Below are 20,616 nucleotides of genomic sequence, written 5' to 3'. Positions count from 1 at the left end.
ATTTTTGAGTTCATCTAAAGGGAGATGATCCTGGGTAGGCCTGATTTAATCAGATGAAAGCTCTTAAAATGGGGTTTGGGACTTTCTTAATGAGAACACTCTCCTGATGGCCTGGAAGAAGCAAATGTCAGGTTGAGAAATGCCTAGCCACTCACATTTGGAGAAGGGCAGTCTGTAGGAGCAGAGGGCCCCAGCCTCAGAGCTGAAGGAACTGAATTCTGCCAGCAATTGAATCAATTTGCAAGAGGAACTCAGCTCCAGATGCAAATGAGCCCAGGTGACACCTAGATTAAAACTTTGTGAGACGGGGAGCAGAAGCCCCATCTGAGCCATATGTAGACTCCTGACTTGCAGACACTGCAATATAACAAATGTGAGTCTTTTCAAGTCACAAAGTGTGTGGTAATTTGCTATGCAGCAATAGAAAATTAATGCTTGTACAGACAAAAATTAAGAGAATTCTAAACTAGGAATCAAAATATTTACAATCTTGTTGTTTTTGTGCTCCTTACTGAGAGACCTAATATTTTCTATATCCGTCAGAAGAAATTGGGTTGTTGTACATATATGTGATAAAATAAGAAAGGTGAAAACATTTGCAAAATAGAAATGACAGAATATACTAGTGTGAAAAAAAAGCCATGGACTATGAACAATCCTTTGAGCACTAAAAATACTTAATAAATGGAGGTATTGATGTAAACACCTGAGTTAACAAAGTTTACCCATTGTATGACTTAAGACTACACAAGACAAATATATATCTCTGATCCAGTCTACTCCTGATTTGATCATGAAGTCATAAGTTCATCTGCAAGAGGGTGTATTGCCAGTTATTTAGGGTACAAGTAGAATACAATGGCTATATGTTTTGGTAACAGAATAATACAAACTCCCTTTTTGATTCACACACACATACATACACTCCCTTTAAGAAGGGGAAATCTTGTTAATTAAGAGGAAACTATCATGTAGATAACTTGGATCTAAAAGCACTTTATTCAGGTACCAGCTGTTCTGGGGCTCCGTTTGTGTGAACAACTAGTCCAATTTTCCTGGATTATGGGGTTTCTAAGGATGTAGGCAGTTTAGTGCTGAAACTAGGAGAGTCCTAGGCAAACTGGAAAAGTTGGTCATTCTAGGCTTAGGTGAAATACTGTGGCATGGGACTTCTATTTCTGGCAATGGTGAACTAGGCTATAGAGATTAATCACCCTGCTAAAAAATTAAAAAACACTAGATAAAAATATCTTTTAAAAATCTTCTCAAAAGCATCAAATTAGTGTCAAGATGTTACAGAATTATCAGGCCAGCATAAAGGGAAATAGGGAACAAAGAGAGATAAATGAAACATCGAAGTGGCTTTTACTTTGGGGAACTGGCCAATAAAAATTTTTTTTTGACCTTTGGTTTTGATTATCTGACAAGTAGAGGGACTCAGAAATCAAAGCCTAGAGCGAAACCAAAAAGGAGATAATAAAAGGGAACCCTCTACAATTAAGCTGGAACCCCAAAGGGTTTTACTCTTTGGGATAAAGTTGAATTAGAAATCATTCTGCCTTCATACAGTGTAAATTCACATTGCTTGACTGTCCAAAAAATTAAAGCCTTATACTTGATTTAAGAAAACACTGAACATGGGGTATCCCCAGGTACTTTGCAAAAGCAAATACATATTTTCTCCAGAGAAAGATGCCTTCATGCTAAACCTCAAATTATTAATGCAAGTAATATTTTAAGGACAATGAGCATCACATAATCAAGGATAACCAAGCATAGAAAACAAGATACCATGAGCAAGACAACAAAACCAGTGATAACAGATATAGACCTGCAAAGATATTAGATGATGTAATCATCTGACATAGATTAGAAAAACAGCTATGGTTACTATGTTTTAAATATAAAATACAAATTTAAAATATCTGCAGGAGAGAGCAAACTATAAAATATTTTGTAAAATATGACTTATGAAAGGGAAAATACAATAAGAAAAAAATAACGGGATGTGATTAACAGGAAATCAGATGAAAAGAAGAGCAACTTTGTAAACTAATAGAAAGTTATAAGAAATTACACAGACCACAGTGGAGAAAGACACAAAGATGGGAAAGAGAGAAGAGCGATTAATAGACGTGGAAGATAGAATGAGAACGCCAAATGCATGTTAACTAGAGCTTCAGGAGAAGAGGGGAGAGAAGGGAGCAGCAACAATATTTTAGGAGATAGTGGCTTAGAGTTTTCCAGAAAGATCTTCCTGAAAAAATCCAACCCACAGGTTAAAAATCCTCCTCCTGTCACAATCCTTGGAAGAGACATTGTTAAAAACCTATACCTAGACACATACTACTTCAACTGTAGCACACCAAAGAGTCAGTGAAAATATTAAAAGTTGTCTAAGAGAAAAGACAAATAATCTTCCAATGAGCAAACAGACTAAAAGCTGACATGTTGAGGTGCCTGGCTGGCTCAGTTGGTAGAGCATGTGTCTCCTGAACTTGGGGTTATAAATTTAAACCCCACATTGAGTACACAGATTACTTTTTAAAAAAATCTTAAAAAAATAAAAATAAGAGCTGACATGTCAGTGGCAACAATGAGCCAAAAGACAGTGAAATTATACCTTTAAAGTGTGAAAGAAAAGAACTACTATTATATAATGTTTTATTCAGAAAAAATTTTTTGAAGAATGAAAATAAAGTTATTTTCAGATAAACGTGAAGAGTATGTATCTTCAGAATACCCTCACTAAAGAACATTCTAAACTATTTAATTTAGACAAAAGGAAAGTAATCTCAAATGGAAGGCCAAAGATATAAAATCAAATAAAATGTAAAATATGTAGATAAATCTAAATAATTATTGAGATAAAACAATAATAACAATACTTTTGGATTCAAAAAAAGACAACACACACAATAGCATACAAGTTGGGAACTGGCTTAAGGTATTTTGAGGCTCTATGTTTCTCAGACAAGGGTAAAACAATAGAATAAATTCAGACTGGATTGTTAATTTGCTCACGGTAATTTCTACAATAACCACCAAAAACAAACCCAGAAACTAGTAGTAACATTACTCTAGTTAAATGACAAAGACTCTCAGGTAGGAAAAAATACATAACCCTATACTATTTTTAAAAGACACATATAAAGCATAAAGTTAAAGATAGATAGAAAGTTAAAGGATGAAAAATTATATACCATGCAAACACCAACCAAAAGAAAATTGGTAAGTTTCTATTAATAACAGATAATATAGACTTTAAGGAAAAACACATTGTTAATGATACAGAAAGTCACTTCATATGCATCTAATAACATCCCTTCAAAATATATAAAGCAACATTTTAATTGGGTGAATTTTACAATATGTGAATTATATCTCAATAAAGTGAGATTTTCCTGGAATTTTCACTTCCAGTACTATCCTTGTCAGGTATTTATATCAAATTCATTACAGTCTCAGGGTAATTTCATTCATGAACATAGAGGCAAAAATTCCTAAACAATAATAAGCAAAAAAAAAAAAAAAAATCAAGTAATATACAGACACAGTATACATAATGTCCAGTTTGGATTTATGCCAGGAACGCAAGGTTGTTTTAACATTAGACAATTAGTAGAATATACCACATTAAAACTCAAGAGAAAAACTGTATAACCATATCAATAGATTCAGAAAAAAATTTGATAATTTAAATTAATTCTTAACTAGGAACAGAAGGAAACTTCCTTTAGTTGATAACAGATGTCTATCAGACACTGATAGTAAATATAACATTTAACAGTGAAATGTTGAAAGGTTTTCTTTTAAGATAAAGATCAAGTCTAGAATGACCAAGACCACTACTTCTATCAACATTTTGTAAAGACTCTAAGCAGAAAGTTAAGAAAATGAAGCAAAAAATATAAAATTTGGAAATGAAGAAGTAAATTGTCATTTGCAGATGATATGATGATACATAAAAAATCAAAAAGAGTTCATAGGTAGCTTTTTGAAATTATGAGACAATTTAGCAAAAAACCTATACATAACAATGACATGTAAAATCAATGTATAAAAATTAGGTATATCTCTATGATGATACATAAAAAATCAAAAAGAGTTCATAGGTAGCTTTTTGAAATTATGAGACAATTTAGCAAAAAACCTATACATAACAATGACATGTAAAATCAATGTATAAAAATTAGGTATATCTCTATATTCCAGCAATAACAAAATGATATAAAAATATACTATTTAAACACTGAAAATATGTAACACCTATAAATAAATAACATGATGTGTAGGACTTCTATGGAGAATTATAAAACTTTATTGAGAAACTTTAAAGAAGACCAAAATAAATGGAGAGAAATATCATGTTCATGTATTAGAAGATTTAATATTTTAAAAATGTCAAGAGCGCCTGGGTGGCTCAGTTGGTTAGTCCAACTCTTGATTTCAGCTCAGGTCATAATCTCATGGTTCATGAGACTGAGATCAGGCCCCTAGCCGAGCCCCTTGTTGAGCCCTACCTTGGGATCCTTGCTGTCAGCAGGGAGCCTGCTTGGGAGTCTCTCTCTTTGCCCCTCCCCCACTCCTGCACTCATTCTCTCTCTCACAAAATAAATAAACATTAAAAATATATTTTAAGATATCAATGATTCCTCAATTTCTTTGTAGAGTCAATACAATCCCAATCAGAATTTTAAAATGTTTTTGTTTAATTTAATTTTTCTTATTATATTTTCTTTTGCTTGTCTTAGTTTTTGGTAGAACTTGGTAACCTAATTCTACAATTTATATCAAAGTGCAAAGGGCTAAAAATAGCCTTGGAATAAAAAAATAAACGAAGATAATTTGATCTACCAGTTATCAAATTTACTATAGAGTGGTAATGATTAAATTAGTGTGGTACTGGCCCAGTGGTAGACAAACAGACCAGTGGAACAAAATAGAGAATATGGAAGCAGACACTCGCATCAAAGAAACTTGATACATGATACAGATAGCCTAGCAGAATAGCTGCAATTTTCAATAGATAATGCTGGGACAACTGAAAACCCATGGGGGGAAAGTGAATGTTGACTTTTACTTTACACCACACACAAAATTTATAGGTGAAGTAATGACTTTAATGTAAGTGGCAAACCATAAAACTTTGGGAAGGTAATCTAATACAATATCCCCATGACCTTCAATAGCGAAGGCATCTCTTGAAAAATGGGTGCGGGGGTACAGCAATCACTAATGACAAAGCCAATGCTGTTAAGTCTGGCCACAATAAATCTGACATTAAAACTAGTGTCACTACCATAGGAAGAAGAAAATGCCAGCCAATAAATGGGAGAAGATAGACGCAGATTCTACAGCTACCAAGGATTTAAACTCAGAATATATAAAGAACATCACCAGTCAGTAAGAAAACCTAGTAGAAAACTGGCAAAACCTTTGAATAGGCATGTTATAAAAGGAGATTTCAAGTGGAATATGTATATACAGGAAGAGATGTTCAGACTCATTTGACACTTTGACTGTCAAAACTGAGAATGTGTGAATATAGCAAGTGTTAGAAGGATGTGCAACAATGGGAATTCTCATACTCTTTAGAAAAACAGTATAGAATTATCTACTAAAATTGAAGACAAACAGACTCTCTGGACCAGCAATTCTACTTTTAGATAATAACCTACAGAAACTAGTGCATGTATGTGCCAGCAGATGCAAACAAAAATGTTCATAGCTACACTGTTTGATACAGCTATGAATGCAAAAATGCCTGAATATCAATCAATAACTGAATGGAAAAGTAGATTGTGAGATGGTCCTATGATAGAATACAACACAGTAATGAAGTCATAGCTACACATTGACCTGGAAGAATCTTAAAAACATAATTTTATTTTAAGTATTCTTGTTTTATTCTTTATGTTTTCAGTATGTGTGTGATATTTCATAAATTTTAAATGTTAGATTTAAAAAGCGTGGCACTGAGTTAGGGAAAGCATTCCCCCAGCCTCGCCCTGCTCTTGCCCCCACAGCTTGGGGTTCTGTGAGTACTAGGAGGTGGTAACTTTCCTCCAGCTGACAATGCTCTAAAGGGGGGGGGGGCATAGTTGTGGCAACAGTAAGACCCTTCAAGTGTGCTGAGATGGGCAAAGCAGTGAAGAAGGGAAACTTGTGGGTAGACACATGTGAACCATCCCTTCATGGGGGACACTTCACAAGTGGTGAGCTGAGTCTGACCCCCAGGCCCATGTCCCTTTATCTTTTGTCATTTGAACACTGAAAGTTAAAAATCTAGTCATTTGGATCCTGGGACCCTTGGTGCTAGTGGCATATTGGTTACAGATATTTCATAAGTCTTGAAATAAACACTAATTTTTATAATAGATATACATTTCACAGTAAATGTTCTGGGAAGTTATTGCTTATGCGTATGAATCAGAAAATACAAATCCTTCCTGGTCAGATCACTTCTACTTACCTTATATGACTTACCATATATGACAATGACAAAACTCATGTCATTGCAGACAGTGGACCCTGGAGTAATGACATGAATCATTTACAAGGTGCTGGGTGTGTAGGTGAGTGTGCATGGTGTGCAAGTGACCGTGTCATCATATACATGACACTCCACACTACAGAAGGTCACACATTTACCTTATATGCCTCATCACTGACAGCTTTGATGTTGGCTTCTCTCCATCTTCCCGGTACCCCGTCAATTACCTCACGATAGTTCACATAATAGCCAGTAATTTCAGCCCCTCCACTCTTATCTGGTTGCTTCCATCCAAGAACCATCGAGTCACGACAACTTTCAAGACAAGTGATATCATAGGGTGGAGATGGTGCCGCTGTTGCAATATGAATCGCTCGTGAGTAGACAGAAATGCATTTATGATTCTATGTACATTAAACTCATGTCATTAGTACCATGTGAGAGGGCACTAGGCTCTTGCAGTATGAGACTAAATTGTGAGACTGATCAGTAACTTGGCATCCAATCTGGTGTATGAGAAAAAAGCCAACACACAGTAAAAAGGGCACTGCAATTATTATTGCAAAGATAAAAAGAAGCTGCCCCACCCCTCCACGGAAGAATAATTTTTGAAATACTAACAGCAAGATGGTGCAATAATATGAAAAGTGATTCTGTTACCCGTAAGAAGACATCTTTTCCCCAAGATATATATTTTTGTTTCTTTATGTAGTTTTGTTTCTATTTGCTCCTTGAGGAAAATGAAATGTGTATATTAATTTCTCCCTCAATTTCCTTACTGAGAATTTCCATATTATTTCCAAAAGGATAGCATTTCACCATTTGGGCATACATACCCTTGTGAGACCTTACAACTAAACAAGTTCTGTCTACACACAGGACAAATCTTATTCTGGAACTCAGCTAAATGCCACCTTAAAAAAAATTTTTTTTTAAAGCCAGGCACAATCTGCCATGTGATTTTTCTCTTATTACATAATACTTTTTGCTGCATTATTTTTAATCTGATGTTGGACTATTATTCATATAGTACAAAATACTGAATAGTTGTCACTGTGTTTATTAGTGCATAACCAGAAATACATGTGGACGATGTTTTAAAAGACTTACTTCATTTATGTGGCTTTGCTGATCAACTTTTCACCTAACTGCTAAATTATGGTTTTTGATAAAGAAAGAGAAGGTGAGATGGTGGAAAGAAATCCATCTAGATGTGCAATAACATCAGAAAGAGTTTTCTAAATATTTATTTGGATTATAGGAAAAAAAGAACTATTCTTATTCAAAAGATTCTCAGAACAATAAAGATTTTAAAAATAATACATGTGTTTCTCTTCCCCCTCACCAACCTCCTTCATTCTTTACATTAAAAAAGAAATTTCTCTCTCTCTCTCTCTCTCTCTCTCTCCCTATTACAGAGCAATGTTGAATGTGAATTCTCAAATGAATATCCCATCTCAAAGTTGAAGGGACAATAAAGGTGTCAAAAAAAATACATTACAGAAGTTAGGGGTAGGGTAGTAATAGGGGGTGGAAGACAGGCATGCTATAGTTTGTCAGTATATGCTTATCATTTCATTTTTATTTGATAAGAAAAATACTGTCTCCTAGAATATATAAGACACAAGTATCAAATATCCTAATCAGAAAATTTTGAGCTTACTGATAAATAGTCTTAAAACAGTTCTGGGAATGTGATTCATAAATCATAGAATTTAGCTTTATATGATTATAATACCCTATTAAACTTTTCATGGCAACTCAGAGAGATAATGTTACTCATATTCATTTGAATTAAATATGAAGGATAACTTGAACACCTGAAGATAAACAATGGAAGTTAATAACTATGATCCTGACTAAATGTGACTTCTTTGTAAAATATTTTTCCTATACATGTACTGAACATAAACATTTCAAAGGACCTCACATAGGCTGTGATTCTCAAATTCTTTGTGCTCTTAGCTCTAATTTTCTTAGCAAAATGAGGCTAAACCTGTGTCTGTCTGAGAAACCAAAAAGGACTCTATAACCAAATCACCTTATTCTATTGTCATTAAGCACAGTAAACTATGCATAAAAGCCAAGCTCATATAAAATTACTTTTACAACTCACTAGACAAAAGTATTGCAAATGGATAGCTGAAAACACAGAAAATTAAGAATATACATAGATGAAAGTGAACACAGATGGAAGAGTGTGATCCGGACAATGAGGTGAGGACACTGATGGAGACAGATGGAACAGTTGACTCTTTCAACTCTCACCTATGTCCTTCTTCTTTTTCAGAGGGTCAGACTTACTTTTCCCCTTAAGAGCTGCCTTCTGTGGTGATGGGGTAAGCTCTTCCTGAACTGTTTCACTTACTTTACTCACTTCTGTTTGGCCCAGGTTGTGAGCGCTACTGGGTAGTGAAGGTTTGTTAAGTTTGCTACCAAGCAAAGCATCTTTCTTAAAGGTTGGCCGGGAGGCTTCATGCATGCCTCCCCTGGAGTCTGTTAGTCCACCAGGTGTATCATTCAGTTCAGGCCACACATCTGGAGACACTCCTCCCCCTACAATCACCAGATAACAACAGAAACGCTTTGAGCCCAGACACAGTCCAAATTGCTCTTACTTAACAGAACAAAGGGGAAACCATTAGGACCACAAACAGAACAAGTAATCTTAGTTTAACAGAAATCACTCAGATTTGCAAGAAATATGGAAAGCACACGTTTCACATAATTTACACCAAGGAAACATTTCAACTTCTCCATATTCTGGAAAAGAAGAAATGAGAACAAAAAACCACAGACAGAAACAGGAACCATTTTGATTTGCAGAACCCAAGTATATACAAGAAAAAAGCAAACTTCTGACGTTTTTTGAAAGATATTAAGTCCTCTTAATTCACAGAATGAGGGGGCAGAATGGATCATAAAGTGCACAGGACATACATTAAAGATCCTGATTTTATAACAGCTAGAATTATGTACATTACTGAAATATTAATGGTCTGTACCTCCCAACCTCAAAAAAAAAAAAAAAGTTACCTTATACGGAACGTATAATGGTAAAATGGTAAAACGTTACCATTATAAGGAATATTAAAAAGTAATACGGCATGATAACTGAAGATAACTGGTATTAAATAATCTTTCCCTTCAGGGGCGCCTGGGTGGCGCAGTCGGTTGAGCGTCCGACTTCAGCCAGGTCACGATCTCGCGGTCCGTGAGTTCGAGCCCTGCGTCGGGCTCTGGGCTGATGGCTCGGAGCCTGGAGCCTGTTTCCGATTCTGTGTCTCCCTCTCTCTCTGCCCCTCCCCCGTTCATGCTCTGTCTCTCTCTGTCCCAAAAATAAATAAAGAAAAAAAAAAAAATCTTTCCCTTCAAATGTGTGTCACTCTATCACAGACATCATTTTTAGTGCTCTGAACTATGTGGGTCCTTTTCCTGCTTTATCTAAGATTGGGAGGCACATCATGTACACTCATACAATTACTTTATTACGGGTTTTATTCTGTTGATTACTTTGTGAGCAGAAATGTAGCATATGACCAAGCAACCACAAGTATCTTGCACGAAATTTAGAGGAGTTTATAAAAAGCATGTTGTTAGTGAAAACGAGCCAGGCTTTGTCGCAGGTGAAAGGGCATTTAGGTACAAAATGACGTGGGTTATGGGTGATATACCACTTCACGGAACCGGATGGCCCTCCACACTCCCAGGATGAGCACGAAGTTAGAATGGAGTTTCACACAATGGGAACTATCTGAGGACACTCGGACTTGTGAAGATGGCAAGGCTACAGATGCACAGAGTCTGGGTAAGTGATGAAGATCTGTAAAATGATGGCTATGGAAGGTTAGCTGTCACCTGGAGTCAGAGAAAATGATCATCTGAGGACAGAACCCTCGAGCAGTACTAGAAGCTTTAAAACCATTTCTGGCGAGGATGGTATCTTCCTTTATAACATAAAAATTCACTTTTTGCCCTCCAAAGCTACGCAGAAGGTACTTACCTATAGCAGCTTTTACTTCAATCGCTTCTGAATCCTGTGAATATTCACTAAGTCCAGCTGCATTAACTGCTCTGACCCGGAAGATATAACTCTGGCCAGTTGCCAGTCCATGGCAAGTAAATCTAAAAGGAAAAGGAGTTTTTAAAAACTTTTCTAGCAGGCAAATTAGACAAGATGATTTTAGCTTAACTGAATGATCTGGGTTTATAAAAATAATTCGTAGAGAGATCAGGTAATGTATGTGCTTTAGACAAGAAGGCAGCTAATTAAGGCGATTTTCTAAACTCTATCAAACAATTCAGAGTCCTGGGTTTCCCCTGCATTAAGTACCTTAACTTTTCCGAGGCTCTGTGTGCTCATCAGTAAAATGGGGATAATAATGCCTCCATAATAACTTTTGTGTAAAGATTGGCTGTATTTAAAGTACTTATTTCAGGGTCTGGCATAGAGGAGTCTTTTAATAAATAATAGGTGATATTAATGATCTCATTAATGGCTATTTCAGGCTTACACTTATGGCTGTAAGACACTGGCTGCTCCCTGTTACAGAGGCCTAGTTACTGCTTCCCTGCATACCAGGGAAGGCATAATGACTTGAGAAATGACACTGGAATCTGAAAATAAGATGAAATATGGATAACCATTTAGAAATGAGGATCCAGTAATGAGGTGTGAATCCATGGGCAGTTTCACACATAAAACAACCTCCTTCCTTAATAGCTATTATGGCTATAAATAGCTGTTTCATGAATCACTGTAACATTTTAATCCATCCTGAACACTGTAACCAGAGGAAATAACAGGTCTGCTAATGACTCTATTACCATTAGTAAAGTTGGAATATTTAATGAAGGCAGACATAAATGAGGCCAATTCTTCAGGTCAGCTCAGTTCAGCAAATATTTATTGAGCACTTCAGTGTTCCAGGCACTGAGCTAGGTATTGTGGACACAGAGATGAATAGAAAATGGTGCCTGCCCTTGAGAAGCTGCCATCTGTTTGTGGAAAGGCAGACCCTGCCTCACCCTCTATAAACATTTCTAAATAGCCCCAGGAAAATGCTGGGAACTGAGAGTAACAGTGAAATGAGTAAACAGGCCAAGTGAATCTCTTGAAAAACATATTGCTTTCACCCATTAATTGATTTGTCTCTATTCTCTCATGTTCTGCAAAAGAAACAACTCATCCTATGGGGGTCCTTGGACTTGAAAGTGGCCATGCCAGAAGCTGCCTAACAAGCCTGCATGACAATTCTGGTGGGGGCAGGGGGAATTCTCCTCTCAGATGGGTCCTAAATCAAAGGAGTCTCAGAGTTTGGTTGCAGACCAGAATTCATCATCAACTTGCAAGGCTGGTTGACAAAACATTTGAAAGCAAGAAAAAAACCCTCTCCATATTAGAAACACATGTAAAGAAGTGGCAAAGTATTCTGAGTGTCCTTTTTTTTTGGTGTTACTTATGTCTCCTTAGCACTGAGTTTCACCATGTTCAAAATTTGTAAAATGTTGATACTTTTTTCCTATTCATTTAAAATGCCTGGCTATTTTATGTCAGCTAGAGCCTATTAGACCCTTGAAATCTTATCACTTTGGATATTAAAGACCACAAAAGAGGGGTAGAAAGAACAAATAGCATAAAGGAAAAGAATCAGAAAAGAGCTATAAAGTGAGCCCATCATAGCTGGCATTAATGTGTTTCTAAGTGTTTAATATCCCAAGTAAACTTTTAAAAAAATATATAGCAGTAATGTTCAATTTTTAATTCATTTGGATATATAAAGCATAATGTTCTTTTTAAATTTTTTAAATATTTATTTATTTTTAAGAGACAGAGAGAGAGAGAGAGAAAGAGCATGAGCAAGGAAAGGGGCAGAGGGAAAGGGAGTCACAGAATCTGAAGCAGGCTCCAGGCTCTGAGCTGTCAGCACAGAGCCCAACGTGAGGCTCGAACACATGAACCATGAGATCATGACCTGAGTTGAAGTCAGACGGACGCTTAACCAACTGAGCCACCCCTTAAAGCATAATGTTTTAAAGTCTTCCTCCACTGGATGTTGGTGCTGCTGTATGGGTCCATGGCTGATTTCCTCCTGATAGCCTCTATGCTCTAGAGTCAGAAGACTCCCCACAGCCCACCCCCCAACACTGTGGTTACCGTGGGCCCTTCACAGGGTTGTTGTTGCAGGGCTCCCACTTGCCAGAGCCAACCACGCTTGACTCTATGTAGTACCCGACCAGTTCTTTGGCGTCTTTGGATTCCTCCCATGAAACTACCACTGATGTGTCTGTATTTCTGCTTGGGATGATTTTGCCTGGGGCCTTTGGGATATCTGACAAAGGAGGAAAATGATGATCAAACTCAGGTGTGGTTTAAAAAACTTCATTCTTATCTCTCTCTCTCTCTCACACACACACACACACACACACACATAAATTTTACGTAAGTAATCATTTCAAACATACAGTTACTTACTTTATATTTGTTAAAGCAGAAAATAAAAAAAAAAAATAAATATGTTAGTGTGGGGGCATAATGATAAACTAAATACCCAGGAACCTACCAACCCACTCCAGAAAAAATACATTAACAATACTGTTGAAACTCCCAAAGAGGTTTACTTTTCATAACTTCATCATTCATAATAATGAATTTTTGAAATGTATCAGTCAAGTATAGTTATCAATTAAATTCATGATACGAAAGAAGGATGCCACTACTTTTGCTTCCGGGCATATACGTTCTGATGAGTACTTGCTTTGGAAGTTTTTTTTAAATTGAAGTAAAAGAAGTTTACAGTTGTTCAAGGGAACTCCACACTTACCAAGTTTATCCCCTACTACGGTCACTTCCGTTGCCTCTGAGGGCTCACCCACTCCTGCCGAGTTAGAACAGCGGACGCGGAAGCGGTAGGATTTCCCTTCAGCCAGGTCGAAGAGAGCAAAGCGGGGAGACTTCACAGGGAGCTCTGTGTTCACCCGCTGCCAGTTTTCTGTCTCTGCGTCACACTGCAGCCCAAACAGTGAGACCCATTCACGGCACGGCAAGAATAAATGGGACCTCTAGGCCAGGCATCTAGCAGTCTTATTTATCCGTCAACAAACCACCTACCTGTTACCAGTGAGTTGAACTGGAGAAGAGATTTGGAGGAAATGGGGATGAAGCATCTGTAGTCCACAGGATTATCTAAATAAAATTGGCTTTGCATTGTTTGATAAATACTTTAATACTTCACTGACTTTATTAACCAAGTAAGATCACTGATCGACTTATAAAAGACCTTAATTTATTTTGAGGACTGCTTGGAGTCAGATCCTTTTCTAATTCTTAGGGTGGGTAATTCAATTTAATGTGCTATATAAGATACTTTAATTTTCACTGCTATAAACTTTTATTTTAATTGAGTGTTATTTAATGATTCAGAATATCATTCGGGTCTGTGCTCAAACACCACCTCCTCAGAAAGCCCTTCTTGACCACCGCCTCCCTATTCTACCAAAGAATCTGAAAGAGTTCTTTGTTCCTTTCTCATCACTCTCTATCCTTTACCTTGCTTTATTATTTTTTTAAACACTTATCTCTATTTGAAATTAAGTTATTTGTCATCTCCTCCATTGGAAAATAAGTTTCAGTGAATTGAGTTCAGAGAGTTGTCTTGTTCACTGCTATCCTCCAGAGCCTAGAATTGTATCTGACACATAGGAAATAATCAACAATTGTTTTTTCCTGAATGAATGAATTTTTTTTTTTGAATTTGGAAGGAAGGAAGGAAGGAAGGACGGAAGCTAATGAAAGATAAAGATGTTCTTTTTTTCTTACCCATATTTTAGAATAAATTATGGGAAAAACTAATTTAAAGCAATTCTATTCTTGGAATTAAAGTGGTCTAGAGTGACTCTGAAATCCTTGAAAGGATGTGGTGTCTATTTGCACTTTGGTAGAGAATATAGTGAGAAAACTATCAGTAGTCTTCAGTAATCCTTTCCCCCTCCTATTTGTACTCTCAATTCTGCCCAAGGTCAGCAGAAATGATTTTGCTTTGGAACTTTTGAACAGTTTCAAGAGACTTTTCCAGAAATCCAAATCTTGCGATATAGTGACCAGCTGTGAGGGGTGATACATTCTTGGGACTATAAAAATACTGGTATATCGTTTGGCATAACCTTCATGGATTTGAAATGAGAGACAACATGGTATGGTGAAAAGGATCCAGAGGCATCCACTCTGGTCCTAGCTTTGTTAAGAATAAGACATGTGACCTGGGGAGAGTCACATGAGTATTGTTTGGTCTCCGTTTTAACATTTGCAAAATAAGCAAATGTGACAGGGTAACCTCTAAAGTCCCTTGTAGAATCTTTCATGATGTGTCATTGTGTGTGGAAGGGTAGAGAGGATAAATTCCCCCTAACCAGTCAATCTGCTGATAACTGAGGGGTAAAATTCTCCCAGACCTTCAATTCTTCAGTTTATGGCTTTAATTCATTTTGACACATTCTCCCCTGGGAAACATATAACAATTATCAGTCATTTATACTTTCATAATAAAAAATGATAGCTGCCTTTCACTATGCTAGGGGATTTATGTCATTGTAACTCTTTAATCTTCTCAACTGTGCTCTGAACTAAGTATTGTGGAGGTAGCACTGTGTGATTATCCATGTTTTCCAGAGAAGACAGGCTTGGGAAGGTTGAAAGGCAGCAATGTATACTAGTTGGATACAGTATATGAAACTGAGCCAGACTGTCTGGGTTCAAATACTAGCTCTGTCTCTTACTAAATGTGTGACCCTGAGCAAATTATATGCCCCATCGAAGCCTCAATTTCCTCATCTACAAAATAGGCATGATGAAAATAAAAGCATTTCCCTCATAAGGTTACCGCAAGTATTAGGTGAGTTAACATGTGCAGAGTGCTTAGAACAGTGCCTGGTCCACCTGTTGGGATGAGCACTGGGTGTTGTATGGAAAACAATTTGACAATAAATTTCATTTAAAAAAATAGCAAATGTTTCCTTGGATGTATCACTTACATTTGATTAAGCATAATAAACATAAATTTTTATGAAAGGAAAAAAAAAGAACAGTGCCTGGTCATTGATAAACATCCCTGCATGCAGAAACAGAGCTAGCAAATGATACAACCCTTATCTCTGACAGGACCAGATTTTTGATAAGGGAATGAGAGAGAAAGAGCTGAAGACATAAGACATCTGAGAAAAAAGTTTGGGGCTGAGAAGAACACAGTATAGGAAGGCTGGGAACACTGGAGACCGATCCATCCAATAACCTTGCTAATAAACCCCTCACTATCAACCATTTTAGGGCTCACAGACATGATGTAACTGGGCATAAGCTTTAGCCATGACAGGTGACTTTGTGCTTTATGTGCATGCAAATTCTGGTAAAAAGTTCTGTAAAGAAGTGCAAGCTCAGGGGTAAAGAAGCAGAACTCCCATGGGCATGAATATTCTGGGAATGAAAATGTGCTGCGGGACAAAAGCATATAGACCATTTCTCTTTAGAAAGGTCAATGTATTAGAAGTGGCTCATAAGAATAGCTTGAGTCTCAGCTCAGGACAACGGTGTGATGTTTGGATAGTTCTGTAAGTGTGCCCTAGGTCTCTGGACATGTTCTGCTCCCCCAATATGTCAACATCCTGGGCCTTTTGTATACGTCAGCCATGCCTTTACAGGCCTCTCTGCTCACCCTGCACTCGAAATGTTCCCTCTGTTCCATGCCAGGTTTGCTCGTGGATGAACACTTACATTTTTAATCACAGACTCATATGTATTTAGGTCTAGGGAAGTTAATAGACTTTCCTGGAGAAATTAGAGTTTATGTGACCAGAGGAAATGTTTAACAGAAGCCAAAGTTGACTCATTTGAAGAAAACGCCTCAGTGGTATATTGTTACTGTGTCATTATTATAGGAAAGATGGTAATTACTGTCAGAGAGCTTACTCAGAACTCTCTTCCTGTGGAGAATTTCGAAAAGATTCAGTGGAGGGTATGTATTAAGCACACCAGGAAATAAACATTTTCCACTCTAGTCTTGCCCTCTATTAAGAAAAAAAAAGAAAAGAAAAATTTTAAAATCAGAAATGCTACTCAAGCTCTAGTTAATTTGAGGTTAATATCTAGAAAATATACAAATTACTAACAATAAAAAATCTAATATGTTTTTAGTAAAATCAGATTCTTTTGAAAGATGTCCATGTTACAGAAATAATCCATTTATTGTTACCAATGTGCTAGGGACAAGGAGAAGTGAGGCATGCTCCTCAAAGACATGATAAATGTCTTTAAAAAGGACATAAATTAATACATTTATTAATTAAAATAGGAAAACCACAGACCCTAGCATTTTTAATGCTAGTATAATATTCTCTGATGATCTGAAATAACTAAAAGGCCATGAAGATAGATGCATATTACTTTCATGTTGTCACCTAATTTGCAGAAGTTTTCAAGTACCTATATACCCATCATGTCTATTCTCCTGTAATAATTATCAGGGAAGGTGACCTAATAGATGTTCTGAAATTGAATGATCAGAATAGCATTAAGGATGAAACGCAAAAGCTCTTAGGAAAACTCACCAAGCTCCGTAATATTTTTGCCAAGTAGAAACCTTTTCCATAATTTTACTACGAAGGTAAAATGTAAAGTAAATGACAACTTATCCTGTTATCACACAATTTTATAAAAACAAAATACACAAAAAATACAGCCAATTGTTTCATTTGTTGTTCTTCAAAAATAATGGTGTGTGGCTGCCAGTATAAATGTAAATGTTCTTATGGGTACCAGGAAATAAGCTTATTTTAGTTTCATTTTTTTCAATTATATCTTAATCAAAACTTTTTTAATGAATGGATTTTGAACCTCATTTTAAGTAAATTCTCTTGAAATGCCCCGTCCCGGGAGCAATTATGTTTTGCCTGGCAGATACTCCTCCTTTGTGTCTGCCCTTGAAACTAGGGCACTTGCCCCAAATAACGTCCTGTCTAGGACTTGGCTCTTCTCCATTTTCTGGGCATAAATGCTTACTGTAACTGCCCTTAGATCTGTGTCTATGGTAGATTCACATATAATTCTCATCATTCCACCCATTTTAGGCTTTCATTATACGCTGCCCTCTCCAAGAGCATGACAATAAAATTACAAGATATTTGAGGGAAAGAACTAGCCAGTATCTCATGCTGTTTTGCAATCTCTGACCCCATCCTACTACCTGCACTCAGAGTAGCGCTGGCCAAGTGCCAGGCAGCATGTAAGGACTTTCTCTCTTTGATCCTCCAGCTATCTGACAGTATTCTGAAAGTATTGTCACTTCTATTCCTCTGGCTCATCTACCCTCATTGATCTTCAGTTTCGACTGCTTAAGACAAATTGTAGAGAGATGAAAAGCTATTACTAGAGCGAGAGAGACAGAGAAATCTTCTAGAAAACTGCCATATGAACAATCTACAGTTTCGGGAGCAATTCTCTTCTTAAAGGGTTATAATTTGAGGTCTGTGGGCCTCTTTGGAGTCTATGGGTGAGCTTCACAGATCTATACACCCCCTGAACTTTTAGGCAAAGTTTTGTGTGATATGCATTTTTCCGTGAAGATTGTTCATAGTTTATATGGGTTTGAAGAGTTCAGGACACAATGGAAATTTAAGCTCTAGTTCTCTAAAGAAATCTTTAGGAAGTGGCATGAGGTAATAATGTTTGATCCCAGAGTCTTACCTTTTCCACAAAGTACAGAATGCCCTCGTGGCCACGCTGGCCAGGGGGCTTCCAACTTAGCACCACATAGCTCCGGGTGGCCTCTGTGACAGAGAGGTCTGTGGGGGGCCCAGGAACAATACCCTCTGAAAAACAATGAGGAAAAGTGAAAAGCACACACTCTGGGAAGCCCAGCATGCTCCAAAAGGCACAGATGCTTCTCTCCTACTGGGGGAAGAGTTCATTACTTCTCCACAGTATAAAGAAATACCCCAACTCTGAAATCCTTCCTAAAACATTCATTCATTCACTCAAAGCCACAATTTTACTTTCTTTGCTTGACAGTTCTGATTTTCTTTCTGGTCCTTAAAAACGAGTAGTAACAAGGGGCGCCTGGGTGGCGCAGTCGGTTAAGCGTCCGACTTAAGCCAGGTCACGATCTTGCGGTCCGTGGGTTCGAGCCCCGCGTCGGGCTCTGGGCTGATGGCTCAGAGCCTGGAGCCTGTTTCCGATTCTGTGTCTCCCTCTCTCTCTGCCCCTCCCCCGTTCATGCTCTGTCTCTCTCTGTCCCAAAAGTGAATAAACGTTGGGAAAAAAAATTAAAAAAAAAAAAAAAAACAGTAGTAACGACATAAGTTTTACTTTCTGTACATCTTATATCAGCTTTTTATAGAATATCTTTTCAGGGCACGCTGACAGCACAGAGCCTGGAACCTGCTTTGAGTTCTATGTCTCCCTCTCTCTCTACCCCTCCCCTACTCACACTCTGTCTCTTTCTCTCTCAAAAATGAATAAACATTAAGAAAATATATAGAATATCTTTTCAAGGATGTTTGGAAAGCAAACAAACTTGGAATATGAGATAGTATATTCTCTAGGGCAGAAAGTTGTCTTGTTTTCTGCCCAGAATAGTAAAGATAATGTCCTTCAGAGAAAGGTTGGGTAGATCTGTTAGCAGCCCCCTTATAATACTGGGGTGTCCTAAGTACAAGGTTTCTCAGATGTGACACAAATGTACTGTGTGTGCACACCCATCTGTGCTCCTCCATACCACCCTGTGGGACTTGGTGTGGGGAGGGGGAGACAGTGCAGGGAAAAATAATGGGAACGTGAAGCTCATGTGGTCTTCTACGCTGTGAATTATAGAGCCCTTTGTTTCTGATCTAGGACTCTCTTGTCTTTTGCCAGCATCTATGAAACTGTGGTAGAAAATATATTAGTTTGTAAGTCGGGTAAAATTTTAGAGCCTCCACAGTTCCTGACATCAGAGTAACCCTTCCATGTCAAATAACTAAAATACCATGCAAAATACATGAAACGCCTGTCTATAGACATTGGATATTAGCTGTCTTAGGACAATGATGACTGATAGGAGAGAAACAAATTAAAGTGAGCTCTACTATTGTCCTAGTTTATTGTCCAGAGAGAAGTTCAAGACAGCAGCTCAGGAAGAGGAACCACGTAGAGCCTGGCAGTCTCCCCAGCTGGAGGAAAAAAAGCTGGAATTCCAGGAAGGGCAAGGTATCTATCTACAGATAGAGTCAGAAGGATGAATACTGGAGGAAAGGGCTACACTGAGAGAGAGGCTTCAGAGATCTGCAGAGGGTCTGTCTGGAGTGTTCACCTGAGTAATGATCAGCACATGAATATGAGGAAACCACCTGAGGCTGGAGAAAACCTACACAAAAGAATTGGAGAGAACAATCCTCAAAGCTCTCATGGGGCCTGGGAGAGTCCATATTCCCACCAGTCAGAGTGTAAATCTAATTCCCAAGCATCCGGTAGAGTACTGCTCAGAAGGATATTTCCTCTGTAGTATGGCCAAATTATCCCTAGACTAAAGGCTGTTCTGATTTCACCTAACAAAAGCAACCCTTGAAAGATCAAATCGTTTCCCCAGAACAAAGCTCAAGGGCATTTATAAAAAAACAAAAATATCCAGCACCAAACAATGTAAGTTCGAAATGTCTGGCATCTCATGAAAAATTATTAAGTATGCAAAGAATCATGAAAATATAGCCCCTTCTGAGGAGAAAAATCAATCAATGAAAACAAAACCAAAAATGTCACAGATGATAGAATTAACAGGCAAGGATATAAAAACAGTTATTATAAATATATTCATTATGTTCCAGAGCATAAAGATTAAACCTGTTAATTAAAGACATGGAAAATGTAAAAATAATACAAATTGTTCTAGACTTCTACAGCTGTAAATTACAAAACCTAAAATGAAAACAAAACAAAACAAAACCCACACACTGACTGGAATTCACAGCAAGTTAGACACTGAAGAAAAGGATAGTAAAATTATGGCACAGTATTAGAAAATGTCTAAAATGGAACACAGAAATCAAAAAAGACTGAAAGGAAAAATGGATATCGCATCAGCAAGCTGTGGTTTCAA

The 20,616-nt window shown here is 37.3% G+C and overlaps 1 protein-coding gene across 3 annotated transcripts in view; it reads right to left on the bottom strand.

Moving 5' to 3' along the window:
* Positions 1-20,616, bottom strand: part of MYOM1 (myomesin 1) — a 155,146-nt gene that overhangs the window by 53,766 nt on the left and 80,764 nt on the right. For 2 of the 3 annotated variants that reach the window (XM_086682558.1, XM_086682557.1), the window contains 5 exons: positions 18,231-18,355; positions 13,321-13,504; positions 12,654-12,828; positions 10,500-10,621; positions 6,655-6,851 (listed from right to left, as the gene is read on the bottom strand). In XM_086682558.1, the coding sequence (XP_086538684.1) occupies positions 6,655-6,851; positions 10,500-10,621; positions 12,654-12,828; positions 13,321-13,504; positions 18,231-18,355 (803 nt within the window). Of the gene's footprint in view, positions 1-6,654; positions 6,852-8,764; positions 9,053-10,499; positions 10,622-12,653; positions 12,829-13,320; positions 13,505-18,230; positions 18,356-20,616 lie in introns of all 3 variants that reach the window. The other variant, XM_086682559.1, reaches the window with a different exon arrangement.

The sequence above is a fragment of the Puma concolor genome, chromosome D3, assembly GCF_028749965.1.
Source record: "Puma concolor isolate L17-30 chromosome D3, mPumCon1.1.hap2, whole genome shotgun sequence".
In the NCBI taxonomy this organism is placed as follows: domain Eukaryota; kingdom Metazoa; phylum Chordata; class Mammalia; order Carnivora; family Felidae; genus Puma; species Puma concolor.
This window is presented reverse-complemented; position numbering and strand designations above follow the sequence as displayed.